The 15,658-nt window shown below is 50.4% G+C and overlaps 1 protein-coding gene across 1 annotated transcript; it reads left to right on the top strand.

The window, feature by feature from the left end:
- Positions 1–1,176: 1,176 nt before the first annotated feature.
- Positions 1,177–13,931, top strand: RBM38 (RNA binding motif protein 38). The gene is made up of 4 exons (XM_042884909.1): positions 1,177–1,409; positions 1,771–1,894; positions 2,450–2,504; positions 12,418–13,931. Exons 1-4 carry the CDS (start codon positions 1,242–1,244, stop codon positions 12,716–12,718), a joined length of 648 nt encoding a protein of 215 aa, XP_042740843.1. The 5' UTR covers positions 1,177–1,241; the 3' UTR covers positions 12,719–13,931.
- The last annotated feature ends 1,727 nt before the right edge of the window (positions 13,932–15,658 follow it).

Genomic DNA, 15,658 nt, shown 5'->3' with positions numbered 1-15,658 from the left:
TTCGAGGACTCCAGGAGCCTTGCCTTCCTTGGGGCAGGAGTCCATGTGCATGGTTTGAATCTCTGCCACCACGTGGAGCAGAGTGAGGGCTGTTAAGGGCTGGTGATTGAATGCCAACTGGGTTGTTGCTCACCAAGGGTGGCCCAGAGGGCAGTTTGTGGGGGAAGTCATGCAGGCATAGGGCAACGATGCAGTGTCACAAAGGTGCAGCTCCCACTGCGTTCTGACCCCTGAGATGTGCCCTGGCTGTGGGCTGTGCTGCTGGGAACCAATGGCTGATGGTCCCTGGCTGCTCCTTGTTCAGAGGGTGCTGCTGCTGAGGGATGCTGGCTGTGCCAGCTCAGCTCCATCTACCTCTACAGCAATCAGTGGAAATGTGTCTTAGCCTTAAAGTCTGGGGCTTTAGGAATGAAAAGCTTAACGGCTTTCCTTTCTTCTCTTATGGAGCATAGGATGTTTAGAGCTATGGAAACAGTGCAAGAAAAAATACTAATGAATAACGATGGAGTGCAACCTTAATGCATTCCTTTCTCTGGAAATAACTGGCTTTTCTCTGTGGGCTCTGTAGAAGAAACGTCTGTAGAGGCCGAGTCTGTTCAGAAGCCAAAGGATGGAGTCAGACCCTTGAATGGTTTTCTCGCTAAAATGTTACCCCTGCATTTATCGCCCGGCAAAACTCCTTCTGCCCCACTCTAAAACCATAACGCAGGATGAGCCGAAGGCTCCGAGGCTGATGGAAACCGGGGCGTGGGAGCTGCGGCGGTGAAGGGGTGCGGTGCGGTGTTGTTTGGTGCGGTGCGGTGTTGTTTGGTGCGGTGCGGTGCAGGAGACCCCCGCCCTCGCAGTGCAGCAGGAGGAGGCGGGCGGTGCCGCCGGCGCGCCCGAGGCGGGCTGTGTGGCGGCACTCCGCTCTCGGCCTTCGGCCCTCCCTCCCTTCCTCCGGGGCCGCCGCCGGTGCCCGGCGGGCGCAGGGCCGGACTACGCGCCCCGAGCGCCTCTGCGCGGCGGCGGTGCGGCGCGGGGCGGGGCCGGGCGCGGCCCTACAAAGGCGGCGGTGCGGCGCGCGGCCGATACTCACCGGCACCGGCGGGCGGGGAGGGCGGGCGGCGCCCGCGCTGACGGGACAAAGCGCGGCCATGAGCCCGCTGTAGGCCGCTGGGAGCCGCCGCCGCCTCCAGGGAGGGAGGGAGGGGGTTCTGGCCGCGGGTGGATGCCGGTTGCGGCCGGCCGCGCCCGGCACCATGCACACCGTGCAGAAGGACACTACCTTCACCAAGATCTTCGTCGGGGGGCTGCCCTACCACACCACCGACTCCTCCCTCAGGAAGTACTTCGAAGTCTTCGGGGACATCGAGGAGGCGGTGGTGATCACCGACCGGCAGACGGGCAAATCCCGGGGATACGGCTTTGTAAGTGCCGCCCCAGCGCTGCGCCGCGGGCCGGGCTGCGCGCGGGCGAAGGGCGCGGTGCGGTGCGGTGCGGTGCCGGTACCGCTCCGTGCGTCCCCCAAAGTCCTCGCTCCGCTGGGACTGCCGGGACCGGCCCCGCTAAGTGCCCTAACGGAGCGCCAGGAAGGCGAGGAGAGCCGCCGGCTGAGGGCAGCTCGGTGCGGGGCACGCAGCCCGTTTGGGCACGGGGCGCTCCGAGGAGCGGAGCGGAGCTGAGCTGAGTGCCGGACCGAAGCGCGGCGGTAAACAAAGCGGTCCGGGCGCCCGTTGGCGGAGCGCTGCCGAGGCGCGGTCGCTACAAACGACGTGGTTGTCCTTCCAGGTGACCATGGCGGACAGAGCCGCGGCTGAGCGAGCGTGCAAAGACCCCAACCCTATCATCGATGGCAGGAAAGCAAACGTGAACCTGGCGTATCTGGGAGCAAAGCCGAGGAGTATTCAAACCGGTGAGGAGCCCGAGAGGTCCGTCCCTCTCTTGTTAGGTTGCTGCGGCACGGAAGGAGTGCTCGGGCTGATCGGCACGCTGCCTGCTCGCCCCTGGGTGCTGCTGGTGGAGGACGCGCTGTGGTCGCGTTACCTCTGTGCCGTATCCATTACTGTACCTGTTACACCAGCACAGCGCACCCAAGTTCACGTAACTGAGTTAAAGCCCTTTTCTTCCCCGGCCGATCTGTTTTCCTGCTCTCCCCTCCGTTACGTCAGCGTTAGCACCGAGATCCATTTCAGCGTTTTGCCCTGGGGTTTAATTTTACCCGCGGTGCCGGGCGGTAGATGAGGTGTTGTGCCCGTTGTCTGTGCTGATGGCACCATCCTTTAATCTGAATCCCCATCTGCTGCGTGCTGTGCACCAAACGAACTTGCTCCTAAACGGGGCTCTAAGTTTGCTCACGCACGCAGCACACAAAATGGATGTGCGTTGGTCTGATGTTCTGTGTGTGTGCTGAGCCGCAGGGCACAGTGGGTGCCATTCGGTCATATTGTTTTCCTGAATGTTTTTTCAGGTTTTACCATAGGTGTGCAGCAGCTCCACCCAGCCTTCATCCAGAGACCCTTTGGGTAAGTGGATGTTGTTTCTTAACAGTTGGGTGGAAATCAGATTCGCAAATCAGCTTCCTCATTATTTAAAATGCGTGAAAAGAGCCTGGAGAGGGGAGTTGCAACAGCTGTTGTTAATGCTGGGAGTGCTTTATTTCTGGTGGAGATTTCAGAAGTTTTGTGCGTTTGTCAGCTTTCATATAATTCCCAAAGATCCTCCTTTATCCTCAGTAAGTCTCGGTCACAGCAGACCCGGCGCGCTGCTCGCTGCTTTGCCAGCTTCAAGAATTCACGAGAATTCAGATATATGGAAAGTAGTTTCTCTGTTGCAGTGCTTGAGGTGTCAAAGCAATTAAGCAAATTCTGTTCTCATGTTTCTCAAATAAGAGCTGCTTCCTCTGCGCCGTTTCCCACGTAATAATGCTTGGGCTACAGTTTTATCCTAGAAAACAAATTGCATTGGAAACAAAGTCTGTTACTTAATGAAAGTAACACTAGGTCAAAAATTGATTTTGGACAGATGTTATACAAGGCTTGAATAGTCTGCAAAAGTGGGCTTTTGTCTGCTGTTTTCAATAGCTTATACCATCCCTGCTCGGTTAGAAAAGTCCTCTTTTTATACATCTAATAGGATCTGGCAGCTGCTCGGGAAAAGACAAGTGTGCTTCACGAGAACAATAGTGACTGTCATACTGCCTTCATTTAACTGTTTAATGATTGATGCCTTTCCTTTTCTATGCTATTTCAGAAAGTGAATATTGATAAGGTTTTTTATTATTATTTTCTAAGAGCATTAAGAAAGTAGTGCATTTTGTAAGGCTTTTGAGCACCTCTCTGTTGTAGTTTTTATGTGACAAATATAAATAGATGGGATTTTGGCCTTTGTCAACAGAAATATTTCATCCCTTCCCTGTTTTCTGTTTGTAGCACTTCTTGTGCCTTTTTTGAGGGAAGAGGGGGAAGAAAAAAAAACGAGCTAACAACAAAATAGAAACTTTCACTCCTCTGCCCTCACGCCTGCAGTTGCCAACTGCCTGGGTAATCTCATTCCAGTGAGTTTATGGGTGCAAGAGGCTGTGTTGCCACAATAGCGCGCTCCCAGTGTATGCGTTGTGCACAGTTCAAACATGCCAGTTTTCATAAGTGGTCACAGGTCTGTTGGAAGGACTTGAAGAACATCTGTCGTGAAACGAAGAGGAGTTTTTTTGTGTGTGAGAGCCACAATAGCACGGATAGAGAAGCTGTTGTTCTTCAGGAGTGTTGGGAGTTACAGCAGCTTTCGGAGCCTTGGAGGTAGGCAGTGCCTCTGAGATGTGACTGCCAGAGGCTTTCCAAAATGCACGAGAGCACACAGTAGAGCTGGGTGATAAAGCCCAGCACGTTATGAGGTTTTTCATGAGCAAACAGGCGAGGTGTGCAGGCAGGAGCTGACCCGTGCCTATTCCCCATGCAGACGATCTGCTGTTCCTTCGTGTGCCTCCCAGCAGCCACAGCTCTGCGGCTGTGGAAAACGTGGTTTCTCTTTTTGAGCAGTTCACTTCTTAGCTTCAAATCCAGAAAAATGTGGGATCGAGTGAGTAGGTGTTCCCTGTGATCTAGGCGGCTCCTGTTCCACTTCTTGGTTTCATCATTAAGCCAGCAGAGCTGCACTTGGTGCATACAGCAGAGAGCACTATAAATTATTTATCAGTTGCCAAGAGACAGGAACCAGGAGACCAGAGGGGTGGAAGGAGAGAGGATTATATATCGTTATTTGCAAGCATTGGTAAACATGAATTTCGTTGCATTCAGTCACCACTGGAGCAGAATGGCTAGAAATGTGGGTTTGGCAGAACGTGGAGCCATTTACCTGAGCACCACGGCTGGGGCTGTTCTGTGGCTTCTGAGCACAGCATCAGGTGCTCAGTCAAGCAGTGGGGCTTGGCTGCCAGTTTTCCCTTTGTGTTGTCATTAGATCAGCAGAAACAAGAGCCTGCCAGGCTCTGCTCTCGTATTCCCTTGAACTCACCATGTTCTTTGTCCTCTGTGGGATCTGAGGATGGATGAGGAGTTTATCGGGGTCTGGCAGTCTTTGGAAGTGCAGCCAACTTGCTGTTGCTCATTTGCTGTCCACATTGTAGAGCAAATCCTGGTCTTCCCCAAACAGAGCTCTCTATTTTCTCTGCTTTGCTGCACACGAGGTGTTGCAGGGTTCTCCCTCCTGTACCTTCTGTCTCTGCAGAGTGTTTGCATCCAGGGCTTGCCATAGAGTTTCCAAGCGACGATTGTTTATGGGACGTGGGGTATTATGTGTGCAAGCTGGATGTGGCAAGGAAGATATGAATGAACAGCCCATGATCTATGAGGCAGTTAGATAGGAGAAAACAAGCCACAAAATGCTGGTTTTTTGGTAAAACGTGAATGGAAACTATGATGAAAGTTACCCAAACATTAGTAAAGATTATTTATAAACCGAAGGCTTCCCCACAGCCCCAGGGACCCAAATGCAGCTGTAAATATTGCCCAGGGTATGCAGAACAGAAAGAGAAACCATGAGGAGCCTTTCTCCTTCCTCCTGCTGTCCTGGCAGGGGAGGCACACAGCAGACAGCACGGAGTCGGTAGTAAATCCTGTTTTGAAAGTAGTCTCTGGGCTGTGGTAACTGGAGATCTTAACAGTAATGTGAGGTGAGGGATGTGGCTGTGTCAGGGTGACTTGGAGATCTGGCTTCTGGGGTTAGGGAAGCAGCCCTGGGGGCTCAGTCTGTGGCTTGTCGGTTGCACTTGGCTTGGGGGCAGGTGGGAGTGCCCCAGCATTTGCCTGTGGTTACCAGCTGGCATGGAGCTGCGTTTATGTGACCAGAGGATGGGAAGACTCTGTAGATGGACTTACGTCTTAGTGTTGAAATGTCCCTATAAAGAAATTTTGAGAAATATCTGAAGCATCTTTGGAAGCTGCTAAGAGTACCTGCCTAGGCCGCTTGGCCAGGAGCATTGGTGATGTGGCAGAGCTGCCTTGTGCTCCCATTGTGGTCCTCTTCTCTGGGACTCCTCCTCAGGGGAGATTCAGGTTGGATATTAGAAAAGATTTCTTCTCACAGCGGTCAGGCACTGGCACAGGCTGCCCAGGGAAGTGGTGGAGTTGCCACCCCTGAGGTTTTCAAGGTGCATGTAGATGTGACACTGAGGGACGTGGTTCAGTGGAGGAGGCTCGACGGTTGGACTGGGTAATCTTGATGTCTTTCCTAGCCATAATGATTCTGTGACCCCACTGCCCCAGGCTGGCTTGAGCCCTGCAGGGAGGGGGATTCCCTGGTTCTCCTCTTCCCAGCTGTGCTCTCAGCTCTGTGTGCAGGCGGTGCATGGCAGCTGCATTCCTGTGGCTGTGCCTCAGCAAATGGGCTATCTGTGTGGGAGATCTACCAGTGGCTGAGTAAGTGACTGAGCTCTTGGAAACTTACAGCTGTCTCTTGCAGTATCCAGCTCTTTCCATATCTGCACATGAGATGTTGCTCCAGAGACTTCATCTCCCATCCTTCTGCAGTTGCTTATTTTGCTGGCCTGTGGTCCTGGGTGACACTGGAAATGGTTAAATCTCTGTGATTTTGACATTTCATGCATTGGTCTTGCTGCAGTGGGAAGTGAAGGAGGTCCCTATCTGTGTCAGCCCACCTCCCTTGCAGCTGCTTATCCTTAAAACTTCTCTACAGAGTTCAAATTAAGAAGAAACAAGCTTTCAGTGGCCAGAGAGGCACAGGCTGCCCTTGCTCTGTTCAGGCTGACAGCTGGCACCCCCAGCTCTGACTTTCATTGCACCACGTCCCAAAGCTGGCTTGCTGTGGGACCCCCGGCTGCTCTGCTGCTCCTGTGGGGCAGGCTCATCAGCACCTGTTGTGTGTCGCGTGCCAATACCATGAAAGCTTTGGGGGTGGGTGATTTCCTAAGAAACACTCAAATTTGTTTTCCAAATGGCTTCAGCTGCTAGTTCTCAGGCATGCTTGCTGCTATTCAGACCAAAAGATTCCCAGTCAGGAAGAACTCTTTATTTTTTTTTGCTGTTTTTAAGAATAGACTTGTAGTTATAAATGGATCTGATGGCTTTGCAAACTAGGACGTCTACTTCAGGTTGGCAAATGTTGGTACTGGGGCCAAGGCCTTGGTGCTGTTATTTTGGACGCAGTATTCTCATGTTCTGCATCTTTATAGAAGACACAAAGAGAGAACAGCCTGATATACTGACTGTATGTGTGGCTGTACAGCTGGGGTGCTGAGCTCAGGACAGCACTGGACCTTTCCTAGGGACTGAGCTGTTGATTCAGGCTTCACTGTGCCATTTGATGTATGTGAGGGAGAGCAGGGCTGAGCTGGCCCTGCCTTAGTCTCATCAACACATGGCTCACACTGTGCCCTCTCCTCTGCGTGGCTCTGCTGGTGGACTTACTGTTCTCCGTCCCAAAGCAGTAGCAGCAGTGACCCAAGTCCTTTCCCCTGGCTGAAGGAGCTAAGGAGCAGCAGCTGTAAGCCTGTCCTCTTCTGATCCATTGCCATTTTAATCCCAGGGCAGCGGATTTGTGCACGTGCCTGAATTTTGAGAGCAGCCCAGCCTGTTCCTGATCTCGTCTTTCTTGAGCGCAGCTGCTGGCCGCTGGTCCCTAACTCTGTGGTATTAAACACATGCCCAGTAATTCGAATGATAAATGCAGCTCTGACCAGCCTGCTTCTGAGCTGGGGACACCATGAGGGAACAGTTGTGCTGATAATTTGGTAGCAAGGACACTGGGTCACTTCTAAATATGACTTCTATAAAGAACTTCTTCCCCACAGATGGAGCAGGCTGCATACAAGAGCTAAATATACTTTATGATCACAAAAGATGAAAAGTCTTGGACCTCAGAGTGAAAATTTACTCTCCTATTTCTTAATTTCTTGATCCCGTAAGCAGGATTGCACTGACCCTGATTCCCTCTGTGTGTCAGCTGCCCTGTGCCCTCGCTGGGGGCTTGGGGCAGTTGCTGAAGGCACAGCTGGCAGCAGACACCCCAGAAACACTTGAAATCAAATTTCTTTCTTGTCTGAGCAACCGCTTGTTTTATCCATTATCTATTTCTGATAAAAGAAAACCTATTACTTCACTGCTTCTTCTGGAGGTAAAGCACTTTGCTTCAAAATACTTTGTATATCCAGGAAAGAACTTTGATAAATGTATGAAGATTTTAATTAAAAATCAGTGGAAAGAATCATATAAAAAGAAGCCTGCTAGAAATACTCAGTTAAATGTAGGCAGCTTAATATATATATATATTATTATCAAGCTTGCCAGGTACTGGAGAAGACTTTAAAGATGTTTCTGCAGCTTTTGCACCTTCCCAAAATGCAGAGGAACGTGGGAAAGCTCAGTTGAAAGTGGAATTTCTGGGGCTTCCTGGGCGTTAATCTCTCAGAGCCATTAGTTTTCCTCCTATGTGGACACAATGAACACATCCTACTGGCTTTCTCTCCTTGATGCTGAAGGCACCTGCAGATGACTGAGGTGAAGAGTTTTCTGCTGCTCCAGTCAGTCTGTATCTGTTTTGGCTGTGCTGATAACTCTGGATCGCTGACTGGCTGTGGATAAACTTCCATGTGGCTTTTTCCCTGGTGCCAGATGGCTCTTGTTTCAGGCCGATTTTATTTCCACCTCTTCTACCTGAGTGGTTTCCAGCCTGCTTTTCCAAATCTGTTTTTGGTTTGTCCCACTGCACTTTTGTTTGGAATTACTACTGATTTTTCTTTTCCCCATGGGTGTGTGGGAGACGAGATGCAGAGGATAAAGCTGTGAATTGTTGAGCCTGGTTAACTGGTGGTGGAGCTCAGGATGTTACTCTCAGGCTCTTGGTTAAGAAAAAGGATTAGGTCGTTGTAGGAGATGTGTTCTCATCTTTGATAGGCATCCTCTTTCTGTTTACTTTTTTGTTCTTTCTTTTCCACACCTCTGCACTGGCTGTGCTTCCTGATGAAGGCGTGGATGGCATTTATTTTTATTTCTTTCTGTGGGATCCACCTTCATTAGTTTGCATCACAAAGTCAAGATTAGCTAAGGCTGTAAAATGATGGCATCGCTGGGCTGTGTTGGGTTCTCAGCTCCTGCAGTGCTCCCTGTCCCCTATGGTGTTTTTTTTTCCTGACAAAATGAAGTTAGTTTGAAATCATGAATGTTCACAGTAATCATAAATAGTTGGCATTTGTATTTCTTAAGCAGTGATTCTGGGGTGCTCAGCTATCAGTAGGGGTTGTCACTGAATCCTGCAGTATGCTCACTTTCTGCTCTGTACTGATTCCTGCCTGGGACAGTGTTGCAGCAGGCTGCTCCTCGGCCATTGCCACCAGCACACTGTGGCAACCAAGCAGGAAACTCAGTATGTACCTGTTTCCAAAGGACTAGAGCAGGAAGAGCAGAAGACAGACAGGCAAATCAGTTACAAGATGAGCAGAATTTTTTTCTTTTTTCCTTTTTTGGTGCTGATTTGTGTTTGTGTCACAGTACAGCAGGCGAGGGTACATACACAGTCTCAGTGGCTCACCCTTGTCTGTTTGGAATCTGGCTGATGAGGCAGAAACCATTGACATTTCAATGCACACTTTAATAGGGACATTTCAGGAATCAGAAGTCTGTCATGCCAGTGGTTGAAGCCCAGCCCAAGTCAGTAAATGCTGATGAACTGCACAGTGGTCAGTGCAGAATCAGTGTCCCAGTCTGCATCAAACCGTTCTGCGTTGTGTTTGGATTTGAGAACAGGACTTGAATTTGTTGCATTTCTGCAGCCTGGCACTGTGGCTGTAGGCATTGCCCAGACACCAGTGTTTCACCCAGGGTTAAAGAGCCCAGGCAGCTCCTTGTGTGATGTGTGCTGTCCTTGTCCTTCAGGAATGTTGCTCCTGGGGCATCGGCCATGGCAGGATGTGTCATCACTTACACCACAGTGGTGCTGCACCACTTCAGCCAGGGGTTTTCTCAGAGCAGCTTTGGTCTGATGCACTTAGACTCACAAATTCTCTTCAAAATCTCTCTTCAAACCGATCACCCAGGCTGTGGTTGGACATGTTACTTCTGTGCAGGCAGTTTTTGCGTTGCTGTGGTACCTACCAGCTGGAGCCCAGCATCTCATGATATCACTGCTGGTGCTGTGTACCCAGAGGGCTCAAACACATCCGTCTGTCCTGGCATCACGTGTTGGGGCAGTGTGGGTGTCTCTGTAGCAGCTGACAGGTCAACTCTGGTGGAAATGGAGGCCAAATTCCTGGGGAAATGCTGCCGTTTGTGCCTGCAGTGGCAGACACAAAGGGCTCTGTTTCTTTTATTCTTCAAGGACTAAATGGCTGGCCATGGCAGTGGCATTTGTGTGCTGATCTGTGAGGCTGCCAAGAGCCCCGTGCTTCTTCTTGTTTACTAAGTGTCTGTGTGATGCTGTGTCCCTCCTGACAGAGGACTGCACTTGTCTCCCACCTTGGCAAAGGCAGCTCTTGTGTGGCTGGCGGAGCTCGAAGGGACCGGGAGCTCCAGCTTTCTCAGACCAGCACACTTTGCAGGGGTCTGAGTGATTCTTGCTGGGCCTTCACCCCCATCGCCACCAATGCCATCAGCATCTGCTGCATCTGCTGGTGGGGGCAATGGGGGTGGTGGCAATTGCTGCTCACCTGGGTGATGTTTCCTACTTGTGCTGTGCACTCTGGATGAAGTTCCCTTCTGGCTTGCAGGGCCTGTTGTGGAGATGAGGAAAGCTGCAGGGAGGAAGGGAAGGCATGTGAATACATATCATTCTGGAAGATGTTCAGGTTACAGTTTGCTGGTCTGTAGAAAAATACAGCACTCCAAAGGAGGTTTTTTTTTTTTGTTTCTAGAGATGCTAAATGCAGCCAGCAGTTAACTTTGTCTGCTGTACTGGTTTTGTTGTCTTTGTAGCTGCAAGTAATCCAACTGACCTTACCTTGGGTTGACAAATGACTCTCCACCTATATGCTAATTCAGAAGCCCAGACTCCATAATATCTGTAGTGAATCTCCTATAACTAAATGCTAGAAACCCACAGACCAGAAGAGCCTTCCCTTCACACAGAACATGATGCTGGAGTTTTTTCAGTGCAGTAAACTGATGTGTGATGCGTGCCTGTGTATGCGCTGGGCTGGGATTTATTTCTGGAAGCAGGGTACAAGAATACTCCTTGTCTTGTTAGCTAATGGTGCTTTTTATTCAAAGAGGCACTGAAGAGATGGAAACTTTCCTTGCTGAGGAAGTAGCAGTCTAGGATGTTGCAGGCTCGCTGTCTCTTTGGAGCATGCTTCAAGAGGAGCCGTGTGCTTAGAGACAGCCCCTGGAGCATGCACTCACATGGGGTGTAGCTTTGATGGATTTCCCAGAGGCTGTCAGCCCAGCCGAGTCATTCCACAGGCAAAGGCTTGATGGCCCAAGGAAGAGGCGCCTGCTGCAATCCGATGCGAGCACGGGACATTGAGCCTGAGGTCTGAGCTCTGGTGGGAGCTTCTGACTGAGCCATGCTGGTCTTAATTTGGATCACAACTGCAACAAAAATGATTCAGTGAATGTCTGTCACCTCATTTCATTCTTGTTAGTCACTGGCTGATATCGGGTACTGTGTATTTCTGGACTGAAAGGCTCCCTGTGAGCTCTGGAGGTGGCCATTGCATTTAATCAGCCAAACATGGGGGTGCTGCTCCTTGCCATGCATCCTGCCCCATGCCTGTGCTGCCACCTCCTTTCATCTGAGGAGGCAGAGTTGTTGAGAGGAGGAAGGATAACAATCATTCTGTCATAGTGCAAATTGCCTACAGAAAAAAACAGTGTTCGAGTGGCAAAACAAGAGAAAGATCAGATAACGTGTGTGCTTGTTTGGGGAAAGCCTTTCTCCTGCCTGAAGAGCGGGTGAAAGCATCCAGTGCTGGCTGGAGAGCAAATGGGAACAGCCCCGTAGCTGCTGGCAGGGGCAGCCCCAGGGCACTGAAGGCACGGCTGAGGCCCTGGGCGGTGCTCAGGTGGGGTGAGGGAGTGAGAGGCCCTGCAGAAGCTTCCAGGCCACGGCTGGGGCAGCGCACGGGGTTCTGCTGCCCTATTTCTGACAGGGATCAAATGGAAGAGTGGGTCCCTGAGCAGCTGAGCTCCGCTTCGCAAAGCACTTCAGGCATGCAGCAGCCTGCAGCGTGTGAAAAGCCTGTGGGAGGCTTTTAAAAGTGGTCGCGTTTGAAAATGCACTGTCACACACATCCACACAACAGTCCCCCAAATGCCTGAATCTGCATAAGCGTGGTGCAGAGTTATACCTTGGTTTTTGTTTGCCAAAGCAAGTGGGGTTTGGGGGTGGGGATGAGGAGCTGTGTGGGGTATGTCTGTGTCACTGCTGCCACTCAGTGCAGCACGGCAGTCCGATGGAGAGCCTTTGCACATGGCTGGCACCTCTTGGGGCACGGGGCGCTGCTTTTTGGTTGTAACGTGCTGTCAGCTACTATTTTGGCAGCCCCAAATCTTCTCATGGGCATTTCCTTCTGTTTTTATGTATTTATTCATTTATTTATTAGTTGCTTATTAGCAGTTCCTAACAAACGAGTAGGCAGTCCTGCCTTAAGCATCCCCAGGATGGCTCGGTCTGTGCACGGCTCGGTTCCTGCCAGCAGCAACTCAAGGTACAGACCGGTGATCCTGGAGTGCTGCTCTGACCCAACAGCCACCAAAGAGCATGACGGGGGGGAAGAAAACCAGAAAGAATATCTCGTGTTTTACAACAAACACATTGTAGCGTTGCCCTAAACATCCCGTGTTATGGAAACACCAGCCTAAATGTGTGCTAACTGATAACAGCGAGGAAGGCCCGGGGAGCAGCCCATGGGGCACGGGGAGGGAGCATGGAGGTGACAGGCAGGGACAGCGGGCTGGACCCCTCACTGACCCTCTCCCTTTGCTCCCACAGACTCACGCCTCACTATGTTTACCCCCAAGCTATCATTCAGCCCAGCGTGGTGATCCCCACCCCCGTGCAGTCCATCGCATCTCCCTACATCGACTACACCGCCGCCAGCCAAGCCTACTCCCAGTACACCACAGCTGCCTATGACCAGTACCCTTACGCTGCCTCTCCCGCCGCGGGCTTTGTGGGTTACGGCTACACGGGGGCTGTGCAGCCCCCCATCACCGCCAGCACCCCGGCAGCGCCCGCCACCGCCTTTGTGCAGTACCAGCCCCAGCAGCTGCAGCCCGACCGCATGCAGTGAGCCCCCCCTTGCTGGGACAAGTCCTTTGCAATGGAAGGAGACAATTAGGACAACAAAAGCAACGGCAAAAGAGAAAAAGCAAAAAGCAAAAAGCCACAAAACAAAACCAAGATGCAAAAAAAACAAACAAAAAAAACCCAAACCAAAACAAACATAAAAAAAAACAAGGAAAAAAAAAAAGTCGCCCTGACCTGTCTCCCATTTATTTAGGTGCATATCAATACCTAAGCTATTTCTAGTGTTACGGGCAAACCCAAAGCCTCGCAGTCTGACTGTGCTCACAAAGAAGGACTTCGGGTAAGTTGTTTTTCAGTCTGGACAGATCGCGTCTTGAAGATGTTCTTAAAGTGACTGAAATGATTCACAGGAAAACTGCAGCTCCTCGCACGTGTCGCAGGCTGCTTCCATCACCTGTGGGCTTCTTTCTGCCCCCCCCAGCCCTCCTCATCGAACCTGCAATTTTCTTATTTACTGTTGAGGTACAGAGGTACTCGGAGAACGTGGAGAAAAGCAATCTTATTTTTTGGTTGTACAAAAACTTTGTAATACTCAGAGATGCCTTACAGAGAAAAAAAAAAAAAAAAGAAAGAAAAAAAAAAGAAAAACTATTTTTTAATATTTATTGCGATTTTATTCGCATGAGCTGTGAATTGCAGACAGAAGAATAGTAGTAAGTATCTGCCTTGTTTAATTCTCATTTTACTAAATTATTGTACGTAGTTAAAAGTTCCTAAGTAATTGCTGAATCACTTCAACTTGCAAAAGGGAATATCAGCTCGAGGGAGGGCTGAATATTCCTTTAGTCAACGCACTGTACTATTTTCTTATTGTAATTGTTACTCTGTTAAGATTATCTCAAATTTAGGTATATTTTTAAAATGCAAAAAAAAAAAAAAAAAAGAAAAAAAAAGAAAAAACCAACCAAGAATACGGAACATTTTGTCTACTTCAGTAGATCTTTTGTTACAATGCTGCAAACTATGGAGACATTTACAGTATTTATGTCAGAGATTTGGGGCTGTTGGCCAGCTAAGCTTAGGAGAATATCATGAGTGGAGCAAAAGGAAGAAAGGTGTTATTCACTGAACAAATGAGTAAACGTGACCTTTTTATGCTTATAACGCAACAGCCAAATAAAGGAAGAGAACAGGCAATGTAAGTTAAGTGCATTTCTACAAAGAACAGCAATAAACTATTTTAACTTTTAAAGTGATTGGATACTGTTACGGAGTCATGTTTGCTTGGCTGGAGTGCATTAGGGTGTATCAAACCAAGCTGTTGCAGCTGGCCTCTGTCTGCGATGTGCCAGGGTGGGACCTCAGCCCAGCACTGCGTTGTGTGGTCACTACCTGGGCACAGCATGCACTGTTGGTTGCTCTGTGTCTCCCTGTGACTCTCGGCAGCTGGGGCTTTCTGAGCTCTGGGAGCATCGTGCTGGGGCTGTGCTTGGGCACAGGTGCTTGAGCACAGGCACTGTGTGTGGAGCAGGGCAGATGGGTGCTGAGCCTGTGCAGCAGTGCTTACACCTCGTGCCGCCTCAGTGCAAAGCCAGGCAGCTGCCATCCCATCTCAGCCCAGAGCTCTCAGGCAGCAGGCAGTGTTCTGCCCCAGCCCTGCCTCAGTCTATGGGCTGCAGAGGTGCCTGCATCCCCTGAACCTCCTGTGCATTGCTCACATGGCCACGTGTGACTTGACCTCACTGACTTGCTTTAGAAATTTGGTTTTCGGATTTTGACAATTAGGAATTTCCAATATTTGTTTTTAAAAGTAAATAAAATGATTCTGTTTGAACACGACAGCAATCTATTTAATCTCTGCAAAGGCGAGGGCAGGGCTGTTGCCAAGAAGTGTTGCATCTTTGGCACCAGGTTATGTTACTGCTCAGAGGTGATGATGCCTAAAGCTGTGATGGGGGAAGAGGGTGCTGTAGGACAGAAGTAGAGGCAGGACAGTTCTGTGTCTGATCAACTGCCCTGTTGAAGTTAAAGGCACAGAGCGGGCATGTCTAACGTCATCAGTAGGCTTCAGAGTAAACAGCCCATCTAGATGAATGGAAACAGCTCATTCCTCCCTTCTTCATACTGCATGAGAATGCAGAGCCTGATGGTGCTCTGTTAGCTCTGCTTGGGGTTTTACTTACAACCATGCGGGTGACATTTATTTCCTTTTTAAGTAATTACTTTCTGTATACAGCTGTGGGGCTGCCAAACGAGTAAGAGCTGAGCACCGCGTCCAGCCCAGCGCCGGCGGGATTGGAGCCTGGCTGCTGGCTTTGGAGTCCTGTTGGGGTGGGGATGTTCAGCAGTTCCTTCTCCCTGTTTGAGTATTTGGTGGGGAGCACATTTTGGGGCTGGGAGCTGCTGGAACTGCCTGGCCCTGCAGCATCCCTGTCCCCAAGCCCCAATATGGTCCTGCAGCAGGGCTTAGCACTGGCTGCTGCCTGCACCTGGGGCCTGCCTCTCCCTCAGTCAGTAAGACCAAGGCCTCTGAAGTGTCATCTGTCAGGAAAAGTGCTTAAATTGCCTTGCAATCGTTTAAAAGCTTAATTATTATTATTTTTGTGTGAGTGCACTGCTAGATGGAGCCTCATCTTTCCCCTGTGCCATGTGGCTTCTGTTGTCCTATGGCCAGAGAGCTTGTGTTGGGCTGCTATTTCCATGCTGGTACAGGCCACCTCCCTGCAGCTGTGCCTGTATGCTCAGTCATTTGCAAGACAAATGCAAATACTTTTCCCAGGAAAGCATCAGACTGGGGCTATCCAGGTGAACGTTGAGCTGCAGGACATCCACCTGCTGCCACTTGTCAGCATTGCCTTAAATGCCAGCACATCCCTCAACACCAGGACTGTCACCCTGACCCAAAGGACAGTGACATCCTGGGGTGCTCAGGCAGTGCAGTGCTGCCCACATGCAGCCCTGCTCCTGCAGCATAAGCCAGAAT

This window comes from Lagopus leucura, unplaced genomic scaffold, assembly GCF_019238085.1.
Source record: "Lagopus leucura isolate 7727_CA_CO unplaced genomic scaffold, USGS_WTPT01 Super-Scaffold_100047, whole genome shotgun sequence".
Lineage (NCBI taxonomy): Eukaryota > Metazoa > Chordata > Aves > Galliformes > Phasianidae > Lagopus > Lagopus leucura.
This window is presented reverse-complemented; position numbering and strand designations above follow the sequence as displayed.

Coding starts and splice junctions, on each gene's coding strand:
- RBM38 (XM_042884909.1), top strand. CDS start 1,242: ATGCACACCGTGCAGAAGGACACTACCTTCACCAAGATCTTCGTCGGG. Junction 1,410..1,770: donor AATCCCGGGGATACGGCTTT/GTAAGTGCCGCC, acceptor TTGTCCTTCCAG/GTGACCATGGCGGACAGAGC. Junction 1,895..2,449: donor GCCGAGGAGTATTCAAACCG/GTGAGGAGCCCG, acceptor ATGTTTTTTCAG/GTTTTACCATAGGTGTGCAG.